The sequence below is a fragment of the Lygodium microphyllum genome, chromosome 24 (genome assembly GCF_053477565.2).
Source record: "Lygodium microphyllum isolate KBCC chromosome 24, Lygodium_microphyllum_v1.1.10, whole genome shotgun sequence".
Lineage (NCBI taxonomy): Eukaryota > Viridiplantae > Streptophyta > Polypodiopsida > Schizaeales > Lygodiaceae > Lygodium > Lygodium microphyllum.
Genome location: NC_141158.1, coordinates 37,247,604 through 37,274,971, shown reverse-complemented (window position 1 = coordinate 37,274,971; position 27,368 = coordinate 37,247,604). Strand labels below are relative to the sequence as shown.

The 27,368-nt window shown below is 40.9% G+C and overlaps 1 protein-coding gene across 5 annotated transcripts in view; it reads right to left on the bottom strand.

Annotated features, from left to right (window-relative positions):
- Positions 1–4,704: 4,704 nt before the first annotated feature.
- The window catches only part of PLR1 (NAD(P)-linked oxidoreductase superfamily protein), a 60,727-nt gene continuing 38,063 nt past the window's right edge, over positions 4,705–27,368 (bottom strand). The window contains exons 2-9 of one of the 5 annotated variants that reach the window (XR_015688466.1): positions 20,600–20,828; positions 20,071–20,164; positions 18,559–18,682; positions 11,766–11,867; positions 5,475–5,626; positions 5,369–5,397; positions 5,194–5,271; positions 5,000–5,121 (exon numbers count right to left, since the gene is read on the bottom strand). Coding sequence is in view for 2 of the 5 variants with exons in the window: in XM_087665989.1 (XP_087522115.1) it covers positions 4,936–5,121; positions 5,304–5,397; positions 5,475–5,626; positions 11,766–11,867; positions 18,559–18,682; positions 20,071–20,164; positions 20,600–20,828 (981 nt within the window). In the remaining 3 variants the exon portion in view is untranslated. Of the gene's footprint in view, positions 5,398–5,474; positions 5,627–11,765; positions 11,868–15,013; positions 15,348–18,558; positions 18,683–20,070; positions 20,165–20,599; positions 20,829–27,368 lie in introns of those variants that run through there. The other 4 variants (XM_087665989.1, XM_087665990.1, XR_015688465.1 and 1 more) reach the window with 4 other exon arrangements.

Sequence of the window (27,368 nt, the reverse complement as noted above, 5' to 3'; positions counted from 1 at the left end):
ATAGCTATCCTTATCTACTCTAGTTCATGGCTCAGTTAGTATGCCACCTTAGTTAGTTGAGTTTGGTTTGAGACCCATATATAGGGTTCTTCTATTTCTTTGTAAGAGAGTTCTTTTGGCTTATACAACTAAGAAGAGGAAAACTGTTTTCAGCCTCCACCCTTGTGTGTATTCCCCCATTGTGCAAGCAAGAAAGCTACAAGTGAGACTCCTTCCTTCTCTCCCACAATCTTGAAAAAGCTTTGGTAGGAAAGCCTAGTTATGGATAGGCTTCTTGGTGGTAGGCAAGCATAAGCCTCTTAGTAGTAGGTAGGCTTACGAGGGATGGACTTGTCAACAGCAGGCACAGGTGGATGGCGATTGAGAATAATAGGCATAGGTGGATGGTGTATACCTCTCAATGATAGGCAAGTGTAAGTCTCTTAGTAGTAAGCAAATCTAGTAGTGGGTGGACTTGGGAGTGGTAGGCTAGAGAGTATAAGTTTGAGGGGAAACTTGAGTGGGTAAGCTTGAGGATTAGCAAGCTTCCACCTAGTAGATAGGGGTAAGAGGGTTAGACTCTTAAGTGGTGGGAAAATCCTAGTTCTAGGGTAGGCTTGTGAGTAGTAGGCAAACTTAGGAGGAGAGGTACTAGACTTAGATTATAGTAGGAGGTTTTAAATGCAATCGTAGCTATGCTAGAATTAATGAAGTTGTGGGCTCCTCTAGGGCCAATCAGGTTTTAAAAAAAAGGGTGGAGAAAGAGAATATGTGACTTCAAAAGAGAATATGCTATGGAACCACTTCTCTATAATGCTATGGAACCCCCTAAGCTATCAGTTAGGTAGGTTAGGTTACTAGTAGGCACTCTCAAGCCACTAGTTGGAACTCTTACACTAGCAAACTTAGGCAGTCAGTCATACGAGGTGTATATGAGCTCATTTGAGTAGCCCACAAGGTAAGAAAGCTTGTACATGGGCTCATTTGAGCAGACCACTTGTATTTGGTAGGTAGGCACTTGAGTAGTAGCTGGGCCAGCTTAAGTTAGTAGGGAAGTTTAAAATCCAAACATAAGTTAGGCAATTTAGTGGTTAGGCTTGAGTGGTAGTTGGGCCAAGTTGAAAATCCAAACATAAGTATCCAAGAAAGCTTGAGTCAAGCATATGCAACCTTCAATTTTCAAGTGTGGTAGATTAAGGTAAGCTTAAGTCAGAATATTTAGTCTCAAGGAATCCAATTAGGCAAGCCTAAGTAGATGGTTCAAACATGCAAGGTTAATGGTTAAGCAAGAAACTCAATTTCACAATTCTAGGTGCAAGCACGAGCATGCATATACTTACGTTCAAATGCAAACGAGCTAGCTTGCTTGGAGATAGACTAGTTTGAGGGTAGGTAGACTACTTTGACTATGGGTAAGGTTATCTGCATAAGTTGTGAGTAGCCTAGAGTAAGTTCCTTCAACATATGTTTCATGAAGCACAACTAATCTAATGCAAGCAACAAATGGATTTTCAAGCACAGCATTGATAATGGAAGATTAGTGAGTTTTTTCATTTTTTCATTTTTTCCTAAGTTGTCTCTTGCTCAATGTTCCTAATCTATCCTATTCACTCCTAATCAAAACTCAAGCCCATTCTCACCAATTTGATCTCCTAATCTACCGATGTGTGTTTCAAAGCAAGTGAGGCATAAACATGAGAGGTTGGTTCCTTACTATTCCATCCCGCGCAAGCACATAACCCTGTTACTCCACCACAAGAAGAATATAAGAACCTTAGATGAGTTGATTATGTCCTTTGTCCTGGCAATGGAATCAAAATGTTAATCTCAACAATATCTCAATGGTAAAACATTGGATAAGCACTCTTGTTCATTCAAGAGATCAATTCTTCCATGGCTTAACTAAACTTCTTGTTGCACTTTGTATGCAAGCAATAAACCAAGAGACTTAAGTTGTACACTTACAAAATTACCTTCCCGCATTGTAGTCAGAAGTTGAAAGGTTGATAAGTGATCTCAAAATTCGAGTGATGCACTCCTCAAATAGTTGCTCCAAACTCTTTCTCATCCATATTAAGAAGCTCCATCTCTAAGAGGAAAAGATAGAGGAGGAGAAGAAGAGAAGGGAGAAGAGCCTCTTATTTGTCAATTCCTTACTCCGTGTCAAGATCTCTTCATCATAACATAGATTGAAAATTAATATAGATTGAAAATTCACATAATTACTAAAAATAAGATCAAATTGAGTATTTTATTAAAAATGTGGTTCTTATTAATATTGAAAAATTGACATATTTAACTTATCAAAAATATTGGTGGATAACATATTAGAAAAAGCAAGTTTCTATAGCTATTAACATTAATTAACCCTTTGTGTCACTTAAAATTTTTGAGTGATCATATAAATATTCAATCCTTGCTCACACATATCCCTTGGTGGCGCATTTGTAGGAAATTATCTATATCTCATGTGTTCAAAGAGTATTTAAAAAATATCATTTCCTTATATTTTATAAGGCAATAAAACGACCCCTTTTGCTTACAAGTACGACTTTTTAAAAAAGTAATAGAGAAATATATTTTGAAAATATAATCCTATACATTTTACTAAACAAAATAACCCTTACTTGATCATACATGGTACACTTATATTTTTTGAGGTGCACCCCTCAAGCACATACTGTGCTATCCATAGCTATGGCCACTAAAGGTATTTACCATATTTCCTTTGTTTTTCTTAGTTCCAATTTGTGTAGTTATCATTTACAAGCTTTTAGATTCTATGATACTTTGATTTTTAATACTAAAATTTAGACAATCATTGACACATAAACAAGAAAACAGCATCCATAGTCATCCATAAAGATAATCCATGAGCCATAGATCTTAAATGTTTCATCCATTTGACTACATGCATATAGACCCTTCATGACAGCATTAGAAATGCTCAATAACAATGTTGATACTAGTTGGAGCCACTAACACATCCTCTTGCTACTCGATCCATCATGGACTCTCTCGCTTGAACCCCACCCCTTTTCACTCTGACTATGTTAATGTCAAGAATGGAGAAGTGCAAAATGAGAGGATATGAAACTTGGCACCATAATTCACAAAAAAGAGGATAGATGCCATGCTTATACCCTCTAGACGTAGGATCTAGAGTCAAAATCAAATCTCATGTAGCATTATAAAAAATGGTAGCATATACACTTGGTGAGATAAGTACCAATGAACATGTACTTTGTGACATGTGAGATCATATAGATATGCAATTATACAAAACATAAATACTTCATACATGCAATGTATGTCTCCACTCGAAGTTGATGTGAGGAGGTACGTATCAAGCCTACGGCGCAATGCATTCCACTTGGCATATGAACATCCATGCATGCAAGCATGATGTTGTAGTCAACCTCAAAAAGCCAAAGATGGCCCTTACAAAAGACCAACTTTGTGCAAAGCTATGGGTGTAAAGATCCACAAAGTAATAGTATATCTTCCATTTGTGTGCTTGGCCCTTCTCAATCACAACACATGTACAAAGAGTCAAAAGTGCAATGTCCTTGTCTAAGTACAATTTGCCCTCTAGCACTTTGCTTATGGTTCTCAACCCATCTACTCTAATTCATGCTAAAAAATACAAGCAAAAGTATTGGCCAGCATATGGTCAATCATGTACCCAATTAGATATGAATTCTCTATATAAGGCTCTATTCAATGTGTGCTAGAAGGGATGTAAGTAGGTTCTATGCATGTGAATTGCTCAACAAGTTAAAAATCCCAAGCCATGTCATTTTATAGTCATCAAGTAGTTAATCAATAACTCCATTAGCCATATTGCTTTCAAAGAAGAATGTTTGGTGGGGTGAGATGTTTGGGGGTTAGGGAGAGGGGACCAATCAAGTGTATGGTGGAGTATGAATATCAAACCTCTAGTGAGGTAATAAAAAATTGTGTAATTGTGCTCATGGAAACTTTGACTCCTTCAAGTCTCAACTCATTGTCCAATGCCTTGAGAATGACCAAGCAACATGCTAGTTTCCCTCCGCCCGCACCCCACACCCCCCCCCCCCCCCCCCCCAAAATCCATGAGACATCTCATATATCATGTTGTATTAGCTATATCATGTGAGGTCTCAATTAGGCCTAACTCATCCAAGTTCATCTCCTCACATGTAAGTATTTGTTACTAGCTCTAGCCCTTAATCTCTAGGATATGCAAAGAACATGCCTAAATCCATGTGAGGTCTTGACCTTGGCTAGAGAAGGTTTATAGACCATTGCACGCTTGAAGCACTCCTCAAGGTCAACTCTTATGTGTGTGTCCCTCAAACTACATGTACACAAGGAGAGAGATGTACATATATACAATGAATGATTTGTCTTGCAAGAACAACACCACATGGAGAAGTTCACGAGAATATTTGAGATACAGCCCTGAATTGTGTAGCTTTGGTCTTCACAAAATCTCGACATGCTGATAGAAACATTGTCCATGATCGTGCAATCACCAACCGACATCCATAGGTGCTTTGTTCTGAAGTCTTATCTGGGCATCTTCTGGATTCGGATTATGCAAAGACTCCAAAATTTGGAGCATGGTTTCCAAGGCAAAGCTCCGGGCTCCATCGGCAATACATGTAAATTCTAATAATATGACGCATCTCTTTCACAATAAAGTTCTCGAGGTTGAGAATCTTAATTATTGCACTAGCTATGAAACAAAGAAGATGTAGTTGATTATGAAGTTTGTTGCCGAAATAGTAAGTAGGTAGTTCATCGATTTCCTTTTAAAAACCAAGGTTACACAGGGCAATAACAGAAGGAGAGGAGAAACACCCAGAACTGTGCTGCGTTGCCCATCTCTTGTCATCATATTCGATCATTTTTGTTGCTTTATAGTCTGTGACCAGATAGAGAGAGAGAGAGAGAGAGAGAGGAGGTTTCAGTTTACTGGGTTTGAAAGATGTTTTGTATCATAGGTCGGCTGATTTTTGAAGCTGCAGCATCGAGTTCAAGCAGTTCTCCACTGTCTAATCTCCACCCAAGAGCCCCGAGATTCTCCTGGGCTTGACAAAGACTCTTTACTCCAGGAATGGGAAGCGTCCCTTTGCATACGCACCAATTGACTGCAACCTGCAGGAAGCAAGCCCTCCTTTGTGTAGTGCCTCACTGAGGTTAAATAAACGAAGCAGTCGATACACAAACCTATGATTTGGCAAGCTTTTAATGCTCATTCTGTCCAGCACATAAAGAGTTTTTGACTCTTCTTTCACTGATATAAAGCTGTCAATTGGCCAGACAAAAGATGGTTATACCTGAGAGATAGTTTTGCCTCTGGTTTTGGCTATTACATTCAGCACCTGCATAAGTGGTTCCAAACCTGGTAGAATCTGTCTGAAAAGCAGTCCACTGCATGCGCCCATTTAAGAGTCTTAGTATGTTAAGATTCTTGCCACAGAGCAAATCATTATCGATGAGACAGTTACCGAGGTCCCTTCGGTAGGTTTGTAGAAGAATATTTCCCTGTCAGCATCCCAAGCCCTAGGGGACTATAAGCAATTAGCGTCATTCCTAAATCGTCACATACAGCCTTCACTTCCATCTGCTGTGTGCCTTTGCTCAGCAAAGAAAACTGCACCTGTGAAGAAAAAGAACCCATGATATTTACAAATTACAAATTACAAATTACAAAGAAGGACCTAAGAAGAGTAACTGCTAATAATAAATACGATGGTTCCATCAACACCAATCTGGGGGGCTATAGTGCCAGCCCATATTGGGAACTAAACGGAAGAAAATCTTGGAATCACATGTCCACATAAAAGCATCTCTCCTCCTCATCCTCTCTCAGAACCACCCTGCAGCCTCACACATCTCCGGCAAAGAGTATTGATGATCTCTGTCCAAATCCTAGAAATAATCTCTGCAGTTAAAACATCTTGGAGGCCAATAGCATGGCTAAACCTCACAGTCCAAGTCTACCAAGCAATGGTATTAGCAATTAGCTCCCACCTATGACAATGTCCCTGCGTAAATGTTCCTGTGAGCAATCTGACATGGAAATCTTGCTCAAATGCTGGCTAACAATGAGAAAAGAGTGGCTCTCCTGAAAATCCTCATATATGCATGTTAAGTCTCTCTGTGTGGCTCAACCTATTACCCCCAAATGGCAACCATAGTCTCTGTAATGCCATGAGAGACTATCCTCAGGGCTCTCCTCCATGCCTCTTGAGCTCTAGGACAATTCCATCAGATCTCGTGTATGCCACTTGGGCCCTGCTATAATTGAGCCAGGAACCCACTACCAATTGCCAAACTCCTATAAGCCACTAGTCATAAAAAGAGAGAAGTCTTTCTAGACCTAAGTTGCCATCCAGCCTCTTCCAAAAAGTTTGACAAGAAGGGATCTAGAATACCATGTCCATGCTAATGAGAAGTGACTACTCGCTCTGTTGCTCTTGAAATCAAAACCCTGCTCCCCAGCCTGGTCATGCAGCCAAAGACAGCTACATTGCATGGCCTGTGAAGGCATGGGTCTCTCCAAACCCACTAACTTGGATCCCACTTGTAATCTCTGATGGGGTCTCCTCTGATAAGCCCAGTCTCTTCATCCATCAATCAAGCAAGTGGCTGGGTCTAGGTTGATGTACCATATCCTATCACAATATGCCACTACCCTAATGCTTGTCTAGACCAGCCCGTAAACTCTAGCTGATCAAAGTCCTCTCTTTGAAGCCAACCGTCGTCCTCCACAATGAAAGTGAAGATATTGTCTCTTCTAGTTGCAAGCACCCAAGAAGGATGTCTCCACTCCAGAAGAGACCCATCTAGATCTAAGAAGTGATTGTATTTGTCCTTGAGTTGAAAGTGACTAGTGCTTAACGGTTTAATTAAAGAAGCTGATTGTTACCTGTCAAATTAATGTGTTAGATAATTACATAATTAAAACAAACCGAGGAAAGTGCGGAGGATGGGCCATGGGTCCGTCCTACAGTTGGGTGGTCTCGGTTAGCCGAGAACTTTTCTCAAAATCTCGAAGAGAAAAAAAAACGGACACTAAAGTATCCAATGAACTTTAGGGTTGACCAAGTTGGGTTAATAAGGTACGCCCTAACCCAGAATATAAGGGATCTTGCCAAGTTGCAAGACACCTTGGAACAAGTGCCGATGCATTCGAAAGGAAAGCATCATTCCTTAGCAGTTTGCCAACAACAAGATCGGTTAATGAAAGTGTTTGTGCTTGCTAGAGAATTTAGAGCACTATTTGATTTATGAATTACAAATTAAATGAATATCTACGCTTCAGGTTGAAGGCCTGAAGGGAGAGGCAGTTTCAGTTACCCCCGACTGCCTGCCTGACCCTAACCAAGGGGGTTGTTGACCGCGCACGGAACGTGGACCGAACCCGCCGCGAGAGGTCTCTCCGTTGAGCTCTACTTGGAGCAGGATGACGCTTGGGTGCCAGGGGAGGCTCTAGCCGTAAATCCCTCGCCTTCCGGGTCCTGCACAAGAGGCTAACGTGACTCGGGATTGGATCTCGAGGCCCGCATACTAGTTTACGGGTGGAAGCTTGGAAAAGTGATCCCTGTGGATTACTGGATAGCCTTCGGGCGGATTATAGACAAGCCTACAGGCGGAAACTCCTTGTATTTCAAAGATAAATATGATGATATGTTAATAAAGAACTTGTTTGATATTGTTTTTCTATGTCACGTGATAAGATTACGTGAAGACACACGACACACAATATCCTTTTCTCTCAACACAAGTATATATAGCCAAGCTTCTCTCAAAGTTCACTATGGATTAGTGTAAACCCATTTCATGACCCATGGACTCAGTGTACAAGTTGTCTATTTCAGGTGATCCCCTTCCAAATGCCATAGAGGTGCCTTGTCGGCTCTTTCATTTGGCTCGTTTATACAAGAATGATATCTTCTATGTGGTAGGACTCTTGTATCCACGAAGACATCTTTGTAAGTTTAGTAGAGGACTACTTTGTGCATGTTGCACTTTTTATAGGGGATAAGCTCCTATGAATCATGTTCAGAGTGGGAGCCACAGCAACCACTTGGAGTGACTCAAATTGGGCTAGAGATGTTAATGCTTGATGCTCACTATAGGCTTTTATTTCTCCCTTGGATTAAGAACTATCTCATGCATTGGATGTAGGGTTGTAGGAATGCAAGTACACACCTTGGAGAAGAAGCTTGAGAGAGCACAACTCAAAGTGTATTGAGAGATATCAATACAAAAGATTTACAAGACTAAGTATGCCCTAAAAGTGAATCGACACATATACAAGGCCATGAAAGAAAACCTCCCAAAGAGGGAAAAAAGTGTATTGGCGTTCCTAACTGTGTTCATGGAATGCAAGTACACAGCTTGGAAAAGAAGCTCGAGAGAGCACAACTCAAAGTGTATTGAGAGTATCAATAGAGAAGATTTACAAGACTAAGTATGCCCTAAAAGTGAAACATATACACAAGGCCAATGAAAAAAACCTCCTGAAGGGAGAAAAAAGTACCTTGGCAGTCCTAAATGTGTTCACATATATCACCGCCAAAATATAGTCACATTATGGAGCAACAAGAAGCAGCCTACCGTGGCCTTATCTTCTACTAAGAATGACTATCGTTCCCTCTACTCTACTACTCAAGAGGCAGTTTAGCTCCGTTGGATATTGGCGAAGATTGGCTTTGCAAAGACAAGAACCACAAAGCTACATGTGGATAACCGGAGTGCTTTGGCTTTGGCAAAGAGCCCCATGTTTCATGCCTATGCAAAACACATGGAGGTTTAGTACCATTGTATTTGGGACTGGACTATCGATTTTGAGCTAGCAATGGTCTATTGTCCCATAGAGGAAAATGCAAAGGATCTCTTCACGAAGCCTTTGTCTCATGCTTCTATGCTTCATGAGGATGTTGGGTCTTCAAGATCTAAGAGGGGATGCTAGCTTGTATTTATTCATGTCAGTCATCTCCTGGTTGTGAGCTCTGTTTTAGAGTTTGAGGGAGATGGAGGGGCTGCGATTGTTTCCTGCCCTTGCATTAGTGTGCATTTCAGGTTTTTAGTCAATTTTAGTATGTTCACACTAGCTATTAGTGTGAACAGCTCAGTGCATTTCAGTTTTAGACTGCCTGGATGCTGCATTCAGACTGAATTGCCCTATTGAAGGCTGGCGATCAGCTTTTCAATCAGGTGGCTGCATTAATTGCAGCCAATAGGATGCTGTCATCCATATTTTTGGCCCCATTTTGCTGCAATCAACCAGCTTGGGGGCTGCACTGCTATTTATAGCAACCCCCTCCACACTTGGCAACCGTTTTGTTTTGCAGATCTTCAGCACTCTCTCTGTCAGCCTGCATACTCCTCCATCATCAGCCTGATCCAATGCCCTCACTGACGCTTCAGGTTGCATGCAAGGACTGATCAGTCCACATTGTATACAGCATTCTATTTTCAGATCAGCACAGATTTCTCCTTTCGTTGTTTGCATTCATATCAATCTCTCTTCCCTTTGCTCTCCATGTTTGTGTTCTTCCATTGTGCATTCTCACAGGACTCCCTCACTCAACCACCTTTGTATTTACTACACTAGCTTCTAAAAAGCAAACCAATCTCCCAATAAGAAAGCAACCTGCATGGAGAATCTACCCTAGGAAAGATTTTGATCTCAAGTAGTGATTAAAGCGAAGAGGCTGCATCCTCTTCTCTTCCTATGGTCATTGATACTTGATAAAGGCCAAATGAAATAGATCTCTAGGCTCTAATGATGACAGCTGCAAATGTAACCTCCAAGATCCTCCCTAGGTATCTAATCCTATCTTCTAAGAAATCCAATGAATGCTAGGCTGCCATCATCCTCCAAGTATAGGTACAGTAGGCTGTAACCTCCATAGCAAAAGTTTCTTCTAAGGCTCCTCGCCTAGAATACCATAGATCTCTAGGCTTTAATGATGACAGCAACAAATGTAACCTCCAAGATCCTCCCTAGGTATCTAATCCTATCTTCTAAGAAATCCAATGAATGCTAGGCTGCCATCGTCCTCCAAGTATAGGTACAGTAGGCTGAAACCTCCATAGCAAAAGTTTCTTCTAAGGCTCCTCGCCTAGAACACCACCCCTAGCAATGAGCTTAACCGATAAGGTTCTACCCTAGCTATTTGGGTCTATAATCCCCAAGATCTAGATCCTCAAGCCTACATTGGATCTAAGCTCAATCCCAAGCCACTACTTTGAAGTAATGTCCATCCACATGGCATCCAAGATCTCACCTCCATATTCGGGAAGGTTAACTGAAGTCCTCATGAGGTCTCTAGTCCAACTATTGAGTCTCACGTACCCAAAAGCCACATGACTTGTGCCAGTTTACTAAAGCACCAAATGCTCTGCTGAAGATCTTCGTGGCTGCAACAAAGGCCCTAAAGTTGTTCGCATTCCTATCTAAATAAATTGCTATATCGTCTACAAACTCCGCATCAAGGAGCTCCTCAAACTCAAGGATGGGAAACCTGCCTCTAATACTAGTTGATTTGTTTGTCAAAAAGAACTTAGCATCTGCTACAAATAGAAATGGGAAGGGGGACTAGTAGAAATCCCTCTCTAATTGATCTCTGAATACTAAATCTCTCCCCTCTAGCCCTCCTAATAAGGACCGAGCTATGGGCTAAAGAGTAGAGGGCTGCAGCTCCTCTGACCCATTGCTTTGGAGATAAGAATCTCTGCATGGTGCCCTCCAAGAATGCCCAGTCTACAAGGTCATACATCTTCTTGAAATCCAGAAGAAGCACAATGCCCTCCAAGAACTCCCAGAAGACGAAGATGTCCTACATGTGCACCCTTGGAAGAAACCTCTCCAAGTGGGGTGTAATGTTTGGCATCAAGGGGGCCAATCCAAGACTGATTGCCTTTGCAAGGATCTTGTAAGACATTCCAAGCAAAGTGATTGGTCTACACCTTGTAATCTCCAGATGTCCCCGCTATCCTTCAGAACGAGATGGATAACAATCCCTCTAATAGCCTCTTTGGCATGTCTCATGATGCCATTATGTCTTGAAAAGCTGCAATGAGGCCTGTCCTGATAAGATCCCAAGAGCTCAAGCACTTGTCCAATCTATCATCTTTTGGAAACTTGCCTAGGGCAAGGATAGAAGTGCTTCCTCAAGTTCCTCCTCCATAAAAAGGCCTTCAGATGCCTGCTCATCCTATTAGTGGCTACCCTTCTAGTCCTCAACCATACTAACTCTGTCTCTCACATAACCAAGGGATCTACACCTATCCAAATAGGAAATTATTAGAGATTTCTATATTAAACTCTCTTGAACTTCATTATAAAATCTTTATCTTTTGACATGATGTTTAAGCAGGACTGGAATTGCAAACCAATGAATGAGTACTTCAAGTCAACTCATCTGAGCAACCTTTCTGCAGCTTTGAGCAAGTTTAAATTAGAGAGAGAGAGGTCCAGTCTCTAATAAAACATGGTCATTCATTTTGCAGTGTGACAAAATTCACTATTTTTAAAATAAACATGTGGAAGATGGATCATTGCTTTTCTTTAGCATAATGTTTTACACGCCAAAACATTGGTTTCATTCAACCCTTGCGATTCACAAGATTTTTCATACTTCCCTCTTTGCAGGGCCCTGAATTTGTTATGAACAGTCAAAATCAAAGCAGCTTGTGAGATTTGTTTTTATACCTGATAGTTAGAAGAATCTGGATCAATAAAAAATGTGTATAGTCCTATGATGTATTGCACCAGACTTTACCTGTGCAGAACTGAGTGGGACATCTCGTTTTTCCAAGTACTTGTGAACTCTCAGCAGTTGTTTGGGTCCATAGTTACTTACTCCCACTGCCTTCACAAGACCCTGCATTTAGATACAGCAGGGTTCTTAACTGCATTGAAAGACAGTTTTTATGTCCATAACAGGCTTTATGGATTCAAGACACCATGAAAACTTGAGAAGCAAAAATTAACCAATGTATGAAAACAGCTCTCAAATTAACATTTTATTAATGTTTAGGTGTTCAAATAGCTGACCTAGACTAAAGTAACTACACTTGCTTTGACACCACATCACTGAAACAAGGCTTTTAGACAATGCTCTAGCTTGACCACTAGTTCTTCCCAATTCCTCCAGGTTTGCAGTAGGTTCCATTTGCAAGGTGCCTAGTAAACAAGACTTTTGACTCTAGCCATAAACTCTGGCACCCATCCTTGCAGCTTAGCTTGCTGAGCTCTTCCACTCTGCAGTCCTCCCAAAATTACCAATACATGCCTCATAATTTTCACAAAAAATTATCTATACACGATAATTTCCGAATCTTTATATGTGGGGTATGTGGGGTAATAGACTCAGAATTACCTACAGTATATTATTTCAATGTGTGGAATTTGCTCATGACTCATGCAACTTATGCCACATTTTAGCTCAATAATGATGCTTTTTGTTAAAGGCACTAAAGGGTGCATCATTGATATGGAAAAAAGCGCACTTTGCAAATTTCTGAGCAATTTGATCATAGAGGATATTCTGTAAATTTGGAGATTTGGGCATTTTGGGATTCTCACAAAATTCAAGGGCATTATATGACCTAGATTGATACATAGACTATATGGCATGGGAGTGCCTAGGGAGCTCAAATTGGGAGATCTAGCATTATATGAGAGAGTGATTGGCAGAGTGCAGAGATTGAAGGGTCTACCAACACCTATTCATTGGGATGAAATAGGGGTGTCCTCTTTCCTCGACATTACATGGACTATATACTAATGAGACCTCTAACTATATCCCTCGAGAAGGAGATAGAGAAGCGTAATTGATGGGCACTTCGATACACCTTTTGTTGTATAAGATGACATTTTGCTAATAGATAACTCCCCACAAGAGCTACAAAGACATTTGGATGCACTACATTCATACATGCAAAACAGTGGGCTTTCAGTGAACCTTAATAAAACCAAGGTTATAGTGTTTAATATCACACTGCACGGCTTAGGAGATCAAAACATGTTTTTGCCGCCCATAGTGGATAGTCCGTTTAACCAACTTGTTTTGAATAGCAAACATATGGTGTACATTGTTGGTGCTAGCCATGGCCATTAACTATAGTTGATCAAAAGTTGTTTATATAGAGCAAAATATATACAAAACCAACTTGTGCTATGTAGCATAGTACAACCTATGCAATACTAGTAGTAGTACAAACGAAGGCCAAAATGAACCCGAATCAAAGATTTGACGATGTCAACCCTTATTGGCTCGCCGATAGTATTTGTCGACCTGCAAACGCTCATCAAATCTCATCCCAATCTAAGGAATCAAGCAGATGGTGTTGACAACTCTACCCAAGAGGTTGAAGACTGCTCTAATACCACTTATTGGATTTAGGGTTGCATTTTTGCAACCCTCAATCCAACAAGCTATCATCATATTTCAGCAAAGATGTATGTAAATACACTTAGGATTGCCACGGCACTTTTTTCTCTCTAGGAGGTTTTTAAACCTGGCCTATGTCTATTCACTTAGGACATACTTAGTCTTATAACCCTTCTCTATTGATACTACTCAATACACCTTGTGTTGTGCTCTCAAGCTTCTTCTTCTTCAAGTTGTGTGTACATTCCTACAACCCTAAATCCAACATGCATTGTATATAGCATTCTGTTTGAGGATAATAGTTTGCATTAGTTGCTGTATCACCCATGCATTGGCATTGTGTTAAAATGAAATGGAGCCCTTAGGATGGAGGAAAACCTATGAAAGCAAGAGCCTATCCAAGGATGAAAACTCCTTGCACTATGTGAGCATGTCTACCTTTTTACCTTATCGACGGAGTCGTAAACTTGGATTCACCATATTTGTAGTTCTGCAACCTGTGTGTCCATTCTTGCAACCCTAAATCTAGCACACATTGTGCATAGCATTCTATTTGAACATGATGGTTTGCATTACCCCTTGCATCACCTATGCACTGGCATTGTGTTAAATGAAACAAAGCACTTTGGATGGGGGAAAGCCTATGAAATTAGGAGCCCATCCAAAAATGAAAACTCCTTGCAATGAGAATGTATGTCTCTCTCTTTACCCTATTGAAGAAGTCATCGACTTGGATCCACGTATTTGCAACACATCATTATGGCAACTTACATTATCATTGCTTCTCAACACTAGTGACCATCCTTGGCCTTGTGATGATTCTAGTTATGCAAGATGTAAACAATCTAACTCTTACCGTGCCTCTATAGCCATAAAAGAAAAGGAAAAGAAAGAAATGTAAGACCCATTCTTTTGGGCTACTTGAAAGAGGATAGCCATCGCCTTTGTGATCATGGTAGGCCCTTGGGGACAAAATCTCCAAGGTTGCTTCGTTGTGGGCTTGCAAGTTGCCAGAGTGGGAGTTGTTATACAAGAACCAGCTAACCACTAGTGAGAAGATGGCCCCCTAGCAAGATTACGAAAAACTTGATTTATAGCTGATTGTGATGTGCTAGGTTCCCACCATGTGGTAGGTTGTCATTCATGCAGCTATAGCTATGCTAGAGAAAGGCTATGGCTGAGCCGTGGATAGCATGAAAGGGAGATAAGCGAACAATGTGGCAAGAATGAATAGTATAGCAAAACAGCCGAATGTAAGTATAGATCAGAGACTGAACAGAAAGTAGATAACCTAGATACAAATCAAATGTATTGAAGAAAAGAGACTGATAAATAGTATAATTGAGATACAACCATAACTGGCAGGACACCTGCTGAAGCCAAGGAAGAGTACGAAATACCCTAATACACAAACACAAATAGCAATCGTACGACAAAGCACAAACTGATAAAAGGAACATAGTTAGGGTTAGGGTAACTCAAAGACAATGGACACAATGAATAAATGAAATGATATGACTACTAAATATACAATGCTCATGCAGTAAACACACTATGCAGTGAATGAATACTGAACCTCGAACTCTTGTATCTCAAGGATCAGGGTAGGGGTAATGAGATGGAGAGTGTCATACTCTGAACAGATCCCAAATCGCAGCAAGGTAGCCTCTGAATGTCGAACACCAGCAAAAGCAACCAAGGAAGGCTGGATCTGATGCAAATGGCTGTACAGGAGAGAGAAAGACTAAAAACGTAGGCTACAGGAGAGAGAAAGACAAGTGAGGAGAGAGAAATACTAAAAACGCCAGAAAAACCAGCAATAGCAGTTAGTATGCTGAAATCAGCTCCAAACAGTGTGTGGTAGGCCGGAAACAGGCACCAGACTGTTATAGACAGCAATGGCCAACTTGGACTGCGATGTCCTCTGTGTCGTCCAGGGTGTGGGCAGCAAGCTGAAATACCTGAAATCTGCAAAAACGAGATTATTTTCTGAATGGAGAGTAATCAACAATAGTCGCTTTGCTGTAAACAGCTGCAATCAACCCCATTTTGTATTCCTAACTTGATACTAAGGTCATCTATCAACTTAGCCCTTGAATCACTACATTCACAAGTCAACTCAAACAAAAAAAAATTAGTTTCATAATTGGTCCATAGTGAGTGAGAAATGAGGGGAAGAAAAACGTGTCAACCCCTCTAGTCATAGGATATAGTCTTGAATTCAATCCCCTAAAATAGTATTGATCAAGGTCTAAGATAACACACTAAGCAATTACATGTTCAATCTTTCCCAAATTCTAGCGCTTGAAGTAAAACTCTCTTCTCACAAAGACCACCCACCCGTAGGATAGATCAGTTAGGAATCTCAACTCCTACTTTTCTCGAGGATGTGTTTTAGTTATCTAATTAGGCTGGAAACAGGCGCCAAATTGTAGATGACAGCAAGGGACAGCTGAGACTGCGATGTCCTCCGTGAAAGGGGTGTGGGCAGCAAGCTAAAAACACCTAAAACCTACAAAAACGAGATTAAGGGCTGAATGGAGGGCAGCATACTTATTTATAGAAAGTTTGGGCCCTCCCAAGTGGGTTTGTGATTATGGGACACAGACACTCTCTAGGATCGTGTTTCTTTTAAATAAACAAGGTTTCTTCATTAATTAAGCATGTTTTGGGGCTATTTTAGTAAAGCTAAAGCATTTTTTAGCTCAACAGATTGACCTTGACATAGCTTGTTTTACTCAAGGTGAGTGGTGATTTTGGGCATGCCAAATTAGACATTTACAAAGATTCGTATGGGATACAAACTCTAGGGGAATGGGTTTGGAGGGACCCCTTTTGAGACATGGCTGCAGACATTCTGTTTTTTAGTGCATGACCAGGTTGGGGAGTAGAATTCAGATGAGTAGTATGAGGATAACCCTTAGAGCTGTTGAGCATTGGTTCAGACACAGAATTTCTTAGCCCTTGCTGACAGACTTTTGGAGGAGATTGCAGGATAGCTCTAGGCAAAGGAAGATCACAGTTTTTTTCTTTGGGCATGGAAGTTTGCTCAAGATGCTATGGGACAGATGAAACCCAAAAACTCTACAGTCTTAGGATCAAGGACGTCTGGAAAACAACCCTTACATTGATCTTCCATAGCCCTAATGATGCGATGATAACAACCTGGGAGGCCATAGAGTAGGTCACAGACAAAGAACCACCTTGTGGACTAGAGGAAAATAGTGTGGCACATTTCAGACAGGCAGTCGGGACGTGTTAGTCAAACAGGACCGCTGGGCATTACCGCAAGTGGGGCTTATTGGCAGTGTCATTGCTTGGTATATGTGGATAGCAAAATGCTCTGAGGCCATTAGAGAAGCAGCACATTTCAAATTCAGAGATCCTCACCCATATATTCATAGATATCACCAGAGGAAGATCTGAAAAATTGCAAGGTGATTTAGTTCACGTGAGCAGGACCTGTGAGGACTTCTTACATACGTAGGAATGTAGCACCATGTTTCGCTTAAGGAGAGCCCATATGGTTTGCCATTATAGATTGCCAGACTGGTTATACTACTAGCTTTCTACTGGGCATCCCCCTTAAGCAGTTAGATAGGGAGCTCTTGACCTTTTTGCTTTTGTTCTTTTCCAGTATGTGGATTTTGTACTATGTGCATTTACCTTGGTTATGATAAGGTAAAGGTGTTACAAAAGCAAGGAGGGGAAACGTAGATGTTTGAAGTGCAGGAGGAGGAGGTAGGAGCAAGGAGGTAATCACTCCACTTCTTAGCAGTGTCCCGCACATGGCAGCACGATAACCTTTCCATGTGAATGATAATGAAAAGCTCGTGAATGCCTCCACAACATTAAGACAATGGCTTCCAAAACCCAAAACACAACCTTCTTGATTGAGCACTACAGCAATGCAATTGCTGCAAGTATCTGCTTCTAACGACTTGACCAAATCTGTTATGGTAAGGACATGTCTAGAAGTGAGCTTGTAGAGAGAAGAAGCCTTATATGCAAAATGTTTGATGAATCAATGTTATGAGCATAAGCCAAGAAAAGATTGCATCTCAGGTTACTCAGTCACTCTGACGAGTGGAGACAATGTTGTTGTAGTGGAGCCCACCTCTTTGAAAGGGTCTCCCAGTAGGTTTTGAGTTCATAGGAATGCAGTAGCAAGAGCCTCTAATTGACAATGTTGTTGTAGTGGAGCCCACCTCTTTGAAAGGGTCTCCCAGTAGGTTTTGAGTTCATAGGAATGCAATAGCAAGAGTCTCTAATTGACAATGTGCCACTTCTGGTTACAAACTAACTAAAGCACTTTAGGATGTGAGAAGACCACAATACATGCTTTGTTGCTCTGAGACTTGTGAGAAACTAAATTCCTTTTGGTCCTTACATGATGTGCATATGCTTGAAACCTGAAAGGAGCTCCAGGGTTGAGGAAAATATGGCTGGTTGTAAATTCCTCAAGGTTGATGAAGAACTCACAGACAATGTATCAGAATGTGAAGGATAAGATTACCATCATCAAGAATCTCACAGATAACTATAGGAAGAAAGTTGATCATAAATATACAATGGTCAGCCCTTCTTTGTGAATAACACATGGTACTAGTGTTTATCAAACGATCTGCAAGATCGAAGGTGTCACTTGACCGGATCTACAAGATAAAAGCTGTGACTGATCAGGATGTCCAAGTTGTTATCGAAAACAACCACATGATCATCCCCTTTCAGAAATAGTAAAATGTCATCCATACTCAAATCGAGCTTTGATAGATGTAACATCCATTTTGCAAAGGCATTGCATATACATTTTACTAACAATATCATATAGTGGAGGTGCCTCCAATGCAGTATGTTTCAACTGAGATACACTTCTGTACAGCATTTTCACCTACTGCTTCTTGGTCCCAAGTGAGAAAATTAGCCTAGTTGCTAAGAGTGCAGCTGCTTGATGGATTCAAAAGACAAGCAAAGATAGGAAAGAGAAGATTGACAGAAAGAAGTGCAGCATGCATCCCTTTCATACTTCAACAAAATATTCAACTAGTGCAAACAGAACTAATCAGCAATGAAAATAATTATTGTCTGTTGTAGCCATTCTGAAAAGTAAAGCACTGTGCACATTATCATGACTTAATAGAGAGTTCCTATGGCCTGCACATTGCCTAGCTAAGATCACCTCTTCATACATAAGAACCAGGCCATCCCATAGAGCTCGCTCCTGAAGGAGAGCATAATTGGCTGTAGACCAATGTAGCTGCCCGATAGCTAATTGATCACATTGTAACCGCTTTAATGAAGCCCTGAGTGACAAACAGGTTGTCAGATTAACCTCAAACTGAGAATATGAACCAATTCCAACAACAAGCATTCATTTGGCGAGAGAACTAAATATCTCAGTGCCTGTGAGATGACATCTGAGTGAAAAGCTATTAAATAACGTCATGTTTTGAACTTCAGGACTCTGTTCTTGGACGTCTTCAGTTTTGCTTATTCTTGATCAGGGCATTAAAAACATAAAGTAAAGGACTATACCCACTTCCTGTGACAAAGTTGCTGATCAGCTACTTGCGCAGCTTGGTGCTGGACCCCCCAATCACTTAGCAATGTCAGGTGAGGCACTTTCGCCCCGCCTGTTTTGTCTCTCTCATCTTCATTCTCCATTTTCTTTCCCAAATGATTCAGAGGTGTGACACATTATTCCAAATCCAATTCGGTCACAGTCATTGTGCTTTTTGGGCACCCTACTTTTGGCACACTGTGCAACAACACACCCAGAGTTGCATCCACCTTTCATGTATTCATACAGCAGCATTGTACACTCATCTCATCACTGCATAATTGGTGATTATTCCCTTTCACTTGTGTGTTCACCTTGTTCATCAAGTGAGACTGAGAATGTTGTTTGGGGTTCAGCCCTTGATTTTTACACATGGTACATGTAAGGGAATCAAGCCAATCATGCATGTGAATTACTATACATCTCATGTTAATTGTACTCTATCTAGGAAAAGCCATATCTTCAGGAAATTATGTCTATCAAGGTGCATGAAATCCATGGAGTATGCTCCAGATGTTCCAAATTTTCCCCTCCCCTTGGATGCCCAGAGGTTCTCAGTTCAAGAATGGTCATCTGCCTAGGATACAAGCACGTAAAACAGTTGTTCTCATAAATCTCTCTACAGCTCTTAGGACTTGTTAACTGTATGTACAGACCTACTTATAGTGCACACCAGCCTCCACACGAATCCCCATGTGAGTCCGTTACCATTCCTGGCTTGATCATCCGTTTGAGCCATACTTCCATGCAAAAACACCATCTTTCTTAATCAGTTACAAATCTTTTGAAATGGTTTCACTTGTTCAAGTACTCCTAAAAGCTGCATAGTCCAAGTTACGGGATTCATGCATCACCTCAAGCGTGAACCAGCAGTTATCTATAGTGATCTTTAATAATTTTCCAGTAGTTTACGAACCTTGTGTAGCTTTCATTCACAGTCTCAAAAAACTCCAGCAAATACAGTGGAAACAGCACATTGGCCTAATTTAAAATGAACTTCAAAAAGCAGAAATGTTCCAATAAGCTCTGCATATTCTCCATCTGATTCAAAGCAATTTCCATCAAACAGTTAAACTTCATGATAAATACAAATGATAAATCATAAGGGGACCTTAGTTCAATAGCTCTTACTTGCATGCAACAACAAGCTGCTTTGAAGTCAATCGCCAAGGATACGCTGCAAATTTTGTTGCAATGTTGATGTTTCTTTGCACTCTTTTAGGGCCTACAGAAATTCAACTTGACAATGCAAGTAAAGTTAGTACACACCGCACAATGTGCGAATGTGCTAGAAGGCTTGGAAGGCTTAATAGTTCTCAAAATAAATGCCCCCCCTTACTGATTCCGTCAGGTTGTCATGGAAACAAACAAGTAGCAACCAAGAGAAGAGAGTTATAAAATACAGATGTTTGCTAAAGGCCATCCCCATAAGTGATTACAAGCCATATCAGCATGAGTTAATACACAAAAATGAGTACCATACAAGCAGATTATGATGTGAGACCAAAGCAAGTCCACAAAAAAACCATACATAAATATATTAACACTGCATAAAATGTTGAAGTTTCAACATTAGAAGAAGCAACTCTTTTTCTTCTTTTAATTTCCAAAAATCTTTAACATAAGAAAATATGAAACAAACAATGAGTGATGCCCACACCTGGATACTCACGAATAAACTTCCCAAGTAGTAATTCACTTCGCCCATTCAATCTTCCTGTGCCATAAGAATCTGCAGTATCAAAGAGATTGATGCCTGTATTTACCGCGAGATTGAACACTGATTGCAATTCATCATCCATGGATTCTTCATAATCCCACAAGAACTTGTTGCCCCATGCCCATGTACCCAGTCCCATTGGGGAAACATACAGAGGGCCTATAGATACCTGCAACACCATGTGTTTTGTGTGCACAAAGATAGCATGTGGAAAAGTCAAACAAGGTAATAGACCAAGTTGAAATCAGCAAGTGACTAGAGAGAGATGAAATGAAATGATATATTAGCATTTGCAAGAAGGCCAAAATGACCTATGAGACAATAAGTTACAATCATCTGTATGACAGTACAACTATCTGAGAAGAACAGACTGTATACAATATATGAACATGTAATAAACAGCACAAAAAGACTCAAAGCTATAAGTAAGGAGAACTCTAACCAACAAATAAAAGAGTTCTAGCTGATACAATCTCATGAGGATGTAGAGGGGCTGGCTCCAGCCCCTCTACATCCCCGCCGGGCAATAATCTTTTGTATTCATCCATGAAAGTGTCATCAATGCCTATGTTGGGGTTTGGGATGTTTGGATCGGCTAATTTGGAGAGCTCAATCCATGAATATCTCCGTGTATGTGTAGATAACTGAGCCTGTGGCTGTGCTGAAACCTCCTAGGTCTCTCTTGCGAAGCAATTTGTGAGCTACCTTTGTGTGTGGGACCTCAATGTCATGGAGCTATTGTACTCCTAAGGAGCAAATCCCAAAGCCATCGTATCTCCACAAGGAAGAGACCAAGGCACTGCTGATCAATGAAATCCATGACTCTAGAGAGTGGCCCAAACCCATCTCTAAATATACCGTGGAAATGGCCTCAAATCTCATAGCATGTTGGGCATTGGCAAACTAGTGCTCCTCAATCTTTGGCTCTAGCTGACATATCTAACATATGTGCTCCTTTGGTGGTATGGATTTGTATTTGTTAGTCTCAATCTCTAACTGGTGTGAAGAGGTATGTAGCTAACCAATAGCTTATCTAATCCCATGTGAGAGGTGGGTGTCCATGTATCTCGGGTGAACAATAAATCCATCATTTGTAATATGGAAAAAAATGCTTTGTAGAAAGCCATCTTCATTCCTAGCTCTTGTATTGGTGCCAACCAGACTCAAGGTAAGCGATGGTGCATCGAGGGAGTATTGGAAGGGGGATAGCCTATCCATGCTAAAGCCATGTAACTCAAACCAAGTGGCATCTGTGCATACCAATATGAAGTCTCACCCAAAAGAGAGATCGCAACCATGGTAGTATCATGTCCTAGGATAAGCACAGAAAAACAAATTTGTGAAAGTAAAGTTGTGTATACATGCTCTCCTACTATGATAATCCCAAGATGAGGTTTCAAAAGAGAGATTACAACCGTGGTAATATCTACTAAACTAAGCCTCCTTGTAAAGCGTGATAAGAACCAGTTCCCCCCATCCCCTCCCGCCTCCAACCTCTCTTCTTCCTTCTTCCTTCTCCCTTCTCTTCCTTCTTCTCCATATTCCAAGTTCTCCATTCTTCTCCTCTTCTCTTCTCCCTTCTCCCTTCTCTCCTTTTCCCTTCTATCTTGACTCTTGACTCTTGAGCCTTCTCCCTTCTCTCGAGACTTGAGTTCTCACTTCTCTCCAACCATTTTTATTTCAAATTTCAGCCTAAAATGGCTTCATTTTCTCGCCCCGCTCATCGAGCTGGTGGTTGAGGAAGAAGGTCCGATGATTGGTCATGGTGGGAAGAAGTAAATGCTGACCGCCCATTGAATGATGGAGGATCTTGACCATGGGCTTGCAAGCTTTGCCCATACAAGCGAACTAGTGGAGCAAACAAGGAAATCCGTTGAGCCGGGCATTTCTATTTTTTATTGATTTTAATTTTTCAAAGTTACTTAAATATTGGAATATGAAATATCAATTGTCACTTCTTCCATTTTATGCATAATCAGGTCCGAGCTCATCTCCTACATGAGCCAAATTCATAGGTATAGTTTTGTCAGAATGTGACCTTGGAGAAGCAAAGGGAGCTTCATGACCGTGTAGCAGGTCAACAAGCTTATCTTGCATCTAGACCACATCGTGTTGCAATTAACCCTACAACTTTTGTGACACCATCCCCATCAGATGTGTCTAGAGCAGGGTCAATATCAGAAAGTGCTACCTTCACACCTACTGCAAGCATTGCATCGGCCATGGCATTAACAACGCCACATGTTGCATGTAGACAAAGCACACTTGATGCTAGTTGGGATCCCAAGAAGAAGGAAGAGTGGATACATCAATGGCACCTTTTTTTATCATGACCACATTCAATTTCGTGCAGCTAGATCAGAGCATTTTAAATTGATATGCAAGAAGATTGGTGAGTATGGCCCTTCGTATGTACCTCCATCATCAGAGACCTTACGCACCACTTTGCTCAACAAGGAAAAGCGCCTTGTTGAGCAAGTAGCAGTGACTAGAAAGAGCCTGTGGGGTAAAAATGGAGTTTCCTTTATTGCCGATGGTAAGCACGCAAGCAATCCATTCATGGTATGGTTGCTTATTCTCGTGGGGAAATGTATTTCATATCTTCACATGATGCATCGGGGACAGAAAAGTCAGTAGATGTACTTGCAACAAAGTAGATTACAGGTGTTGAGCATATTGGCCCAAAGCATGTTGTGGGATTTGTTGCAAATGGAGAGCCCGCAAATAGAGCAGCAGGTGCTATTATCCAGGGATATTATCCGCATATCACAGTTTCATATTGTATGGCTCATTGCTTGAACAACCTACTAAAGAATATTGGTAACCTGTCATGGATTGCACCTATCACAGAGCAAGGAGCTCAAATGGTTAGCTTTGTTTTGAATCACCAGTTTCCTCGCCATTAGTTCTCTTTGTGGTCGAAGAAGACACTTTTAAAATACTATGATACCAGATTTGTCTTTAACTTCTTGATGCTAAGGATATTAAGAGAATGCAGTGGTGCCTTGAGGCACTTATTTCTTAGTGATGAGTTCACCTCATCAACATTGGCAAATACTCCTTCGAGTATCTTATATTTGGAGAAAGCAAATAACTCCACTTTTTGGGATGATGTAAAGCGGATAGATACTATGGTATCACCTATTGTGCATTTATTGAGGGTTATGAATGCTATACAACCTTGCATTGGCAAGGTATATGAGGCTATGGATAGGCCAAATAAAAAGCTGCAGGAGTTGGCACCAAATGATGAGGCATATGAGGAGATACGCCATTTAGTTGTGACAAGGTGAAACTCCAATAGCTCACCCATGCATGCAACTACATTTGTTGTGGATCCTGAGTTCTAGAGCAAGGGTCAAGAGAATGACACTAAGGTTATGGATGCATGGAAACTTATATTGTCTCGTCTAGTGCCTGATCGTGGCACTAGACGAAAGATCAGAAACCAGCTTTCATGTTATAGAACCTTTCGGGGTTCTTTTGATTGTGGGGATGCATAGGAGGATCGCTGTAAGATTGGGACAGCTTTGTGGTGGGAGGACTATGGTTCTGATGTTCTTGAGTTGCAGCAACTAGCCATCCGTATTTTGAGTCAGTCAATTAGCTCCTCTTATTTGGAGCAATTGTGAAGTACATATGCTCACATTGCTTCAAAGAAGAGGAACCGTCTTGGTGTGGAGAGGAAAAACGATCTAGTATTCGTTAGTGATAATTTGAGGATGTTATGTAGCAGTATGACAACAAAGCCCGATCCATTCACAGAGTGGGAGATGCAGCAAGAAGAGGAGATACATACTGATGTTGAGGGAGATGCAGCAATTCATGGTACACATGATGATGAGACTGGCATTTCAGGAGTAGCTAGAGCAGCCTCAGATCATGATGATGATCTTTGATTTAGTTTACTTATCATGAGTCTCATGATACATGACACATATACATTGTTCTTTCAAAGATTAGACTTCATATTTGTAATCTTTTAAGTTTTTTGGCAATGGAACCATAGGCATGTTCTTTTAGCTTAGACTTTAAAGTTTAGTTCATTATTCATTGTTTTATCATTTATGACATATGTATTATACATTTTATAATTGAATAGCTTACCTCTTGCACCTTGTAAGTTGTAATTCAATTTCTAATAAGTAGTTTTAGAATAATGCATGATATCTTAAACTTTAAAGTTAAAACTTAAAATGATTTGTCCTTCTGGATTATATACATTGGTTTTAACACTCCAGAGTCCACATGGATTATGAGTGAAATATTAAACTTTTTTCATGAATTTTAATTTTTTAAATGCTGTTCCCGTTCCCTAGGTTTGGCATCCCCGTCACCGTCCCTGTCTCCGTTCCCCATGCTCATTTTCCGTTTCATGTTTCTATAGGCCATACATTTCTATACCCTGGACATCCAAGAAATAGCACCTCCAACAAAGGTGAAAACATAGCTAGAGGTGGACTTCCTACGGTCTGTATGTCCTGCATAATCAAAGTCAACGTAATCCACCACTCCTATATCTTGGCCACCATAACATATGCACATATCTGCAGTGCCCTTAAGATACCTCATGATACCGTTCATAGCATCCCAACGCCACCTGCCAAGTGTAGCCAGATAACGTACAACTCCCACTACAAATGCATGTCAAGACGAGTGGCTATCATGGCATACATCAAACTGCCCACCACTGTTGATATATAAGGAATCTTGGCCATCTCGGCCTTCTGCTCATCAGACAGCAAACGATTGGCATGATTAACCTTCACATGAGAAGATAAAGGACAACCAATAGGCTTAACATCTTACATATGAAACCACTCAAGGCCCTTCTGGATGGGTAAAGGATAGCCAATAGGCTTAACATCCTGCATATGAAACTACTCAAGGCCCTTCTAGATATACTCCTACAACAAGTAAAGGAGCCCTTTAGAGCAATGGCGCGTGATTCGTATCCCAAGAATATGTGAGGCCTCTACTATGCCCTTCATCTTAAAGCCCTTCATAAGTTGACCTTTCAAAGTATCTAGCTCATCATGAGGACTCCCAACAATCAACATATCATCCACATAGATTATCAAAATTGTAAGGCTGCTATCACGGGCCTTCTTTGTGTATAAACACAAATCCACATCACTGTGGATATATCTCTGTGAATGCATGAAAGCATCGAACTAGTGGTACCATTCCCCAGGTGCCTGCCTAAGGCTATAAAGGCTCTTTCTTAATTGCACGCTCGGTGTTCCCTGCCTTTTTCCTCAAAGCCCTTAGTTGTTGCATATAAATCCCATCATGCAAGTCTCCATGTGAAAAAGTAGTTTTGACATCTATCTAATAGAGATCTAGATCTAGTTACGCAACCAAAGTCAATACCAAGTGTACCAAGTGTAGGGCAATCATATTGACTATAGAAGAGAAGACTTCATCGAAGTCAATACCATACTCTTGCTTAAAATCCTTAGCAACCAATCTAGCCTTATAGGCTGGCTTGGAGTATCCAAGGATACTTTTCAACTTATACCTACTTGCATGCCAAAGTATGCTTTCCACTAGACAAAGAAATCAAATCTTACGTATGGTTTTTCTTCAGGGAGTCATACTCTGACTATATGGCTCTCTCCCAAGAGTGACTCACCTCTATACATGGCCTTATCATAGGTAAAAGGCTTACCAACATCTATCACCATAACGTAATCTATAGATGGAGTAAACCGCTCAAGTTGACGTCTATCTCTAGTAGACCGCCGCAAAACAGGCTATGGAGCATATATCTGTCAGAAGTGGTGCAGCAATGGAAGCGTAAAGAATATGCTGAAATAAATGCTGAAACACAAGACAGAAGAAAGAAATAATGAATGAACACAGTAGACAGATGAGAACTCAGATGTATGCTCGGGAAATGGAATCCATATCGAACACGAGACAGCAGCATACAACGGTGAGTCACTGGCTGTATGGGCTCCTCAGCACCGGCTCCTCTCTCCCAGAAGGATCTCCACTGATGGCTAAAGTACTACAGACTGTGGAGGAGGAGCCCTATAAATAGCCACAAAAGTGGGGAGCATAAAATGCAAGTCGGCCAGCATTTAATGCTGGTCGGCCAGCAATAAATGCTAAAAATACATCATAAATGGCCACAAAAATGTGCCATAAAATACTGCATAAAATGCTACATAAAATGCCCAGCCTCTGCACACAGACTCACACCATGAGCTGACTAATATCTGCTAACACCCTCTCTCAGATCATGTGTGATCTGATACAATAAAATAGTACAATGATGGAGAATCATAAACTACACAACAAAGAAACACCAGAAGGACCGTGGATGTCCAAGCAGTGAGTGGCCAGCCCACCACCAAGATGCCTCGGAGAGTATCTGATGTCGATGTCGATCGTACCAACAACACCTGAAAATAGAGAAGACTCATAGCAGCTCTCTGTGTAATGTCACCTATGTCACTCAGGACATACAAAGCCAATCTGCCAAACATGTCTCTGAACATGTGACCATGGATTCCCCGCCTTTGGCCAAACCACCAAAGTGTCCCCTCATGTGAGCTCCAGACGAAAGCCTCTCGCTCTCTGTCAAGAAGAACAGCTCATCATGAACCCAGAAATCAACTCCAGTCTATAGGATTTCACTGCCAGATACCGTCGATGCGTCAGGGACGTCCCTCTCTGGAACCTGTGCACCTGTATCAAAATA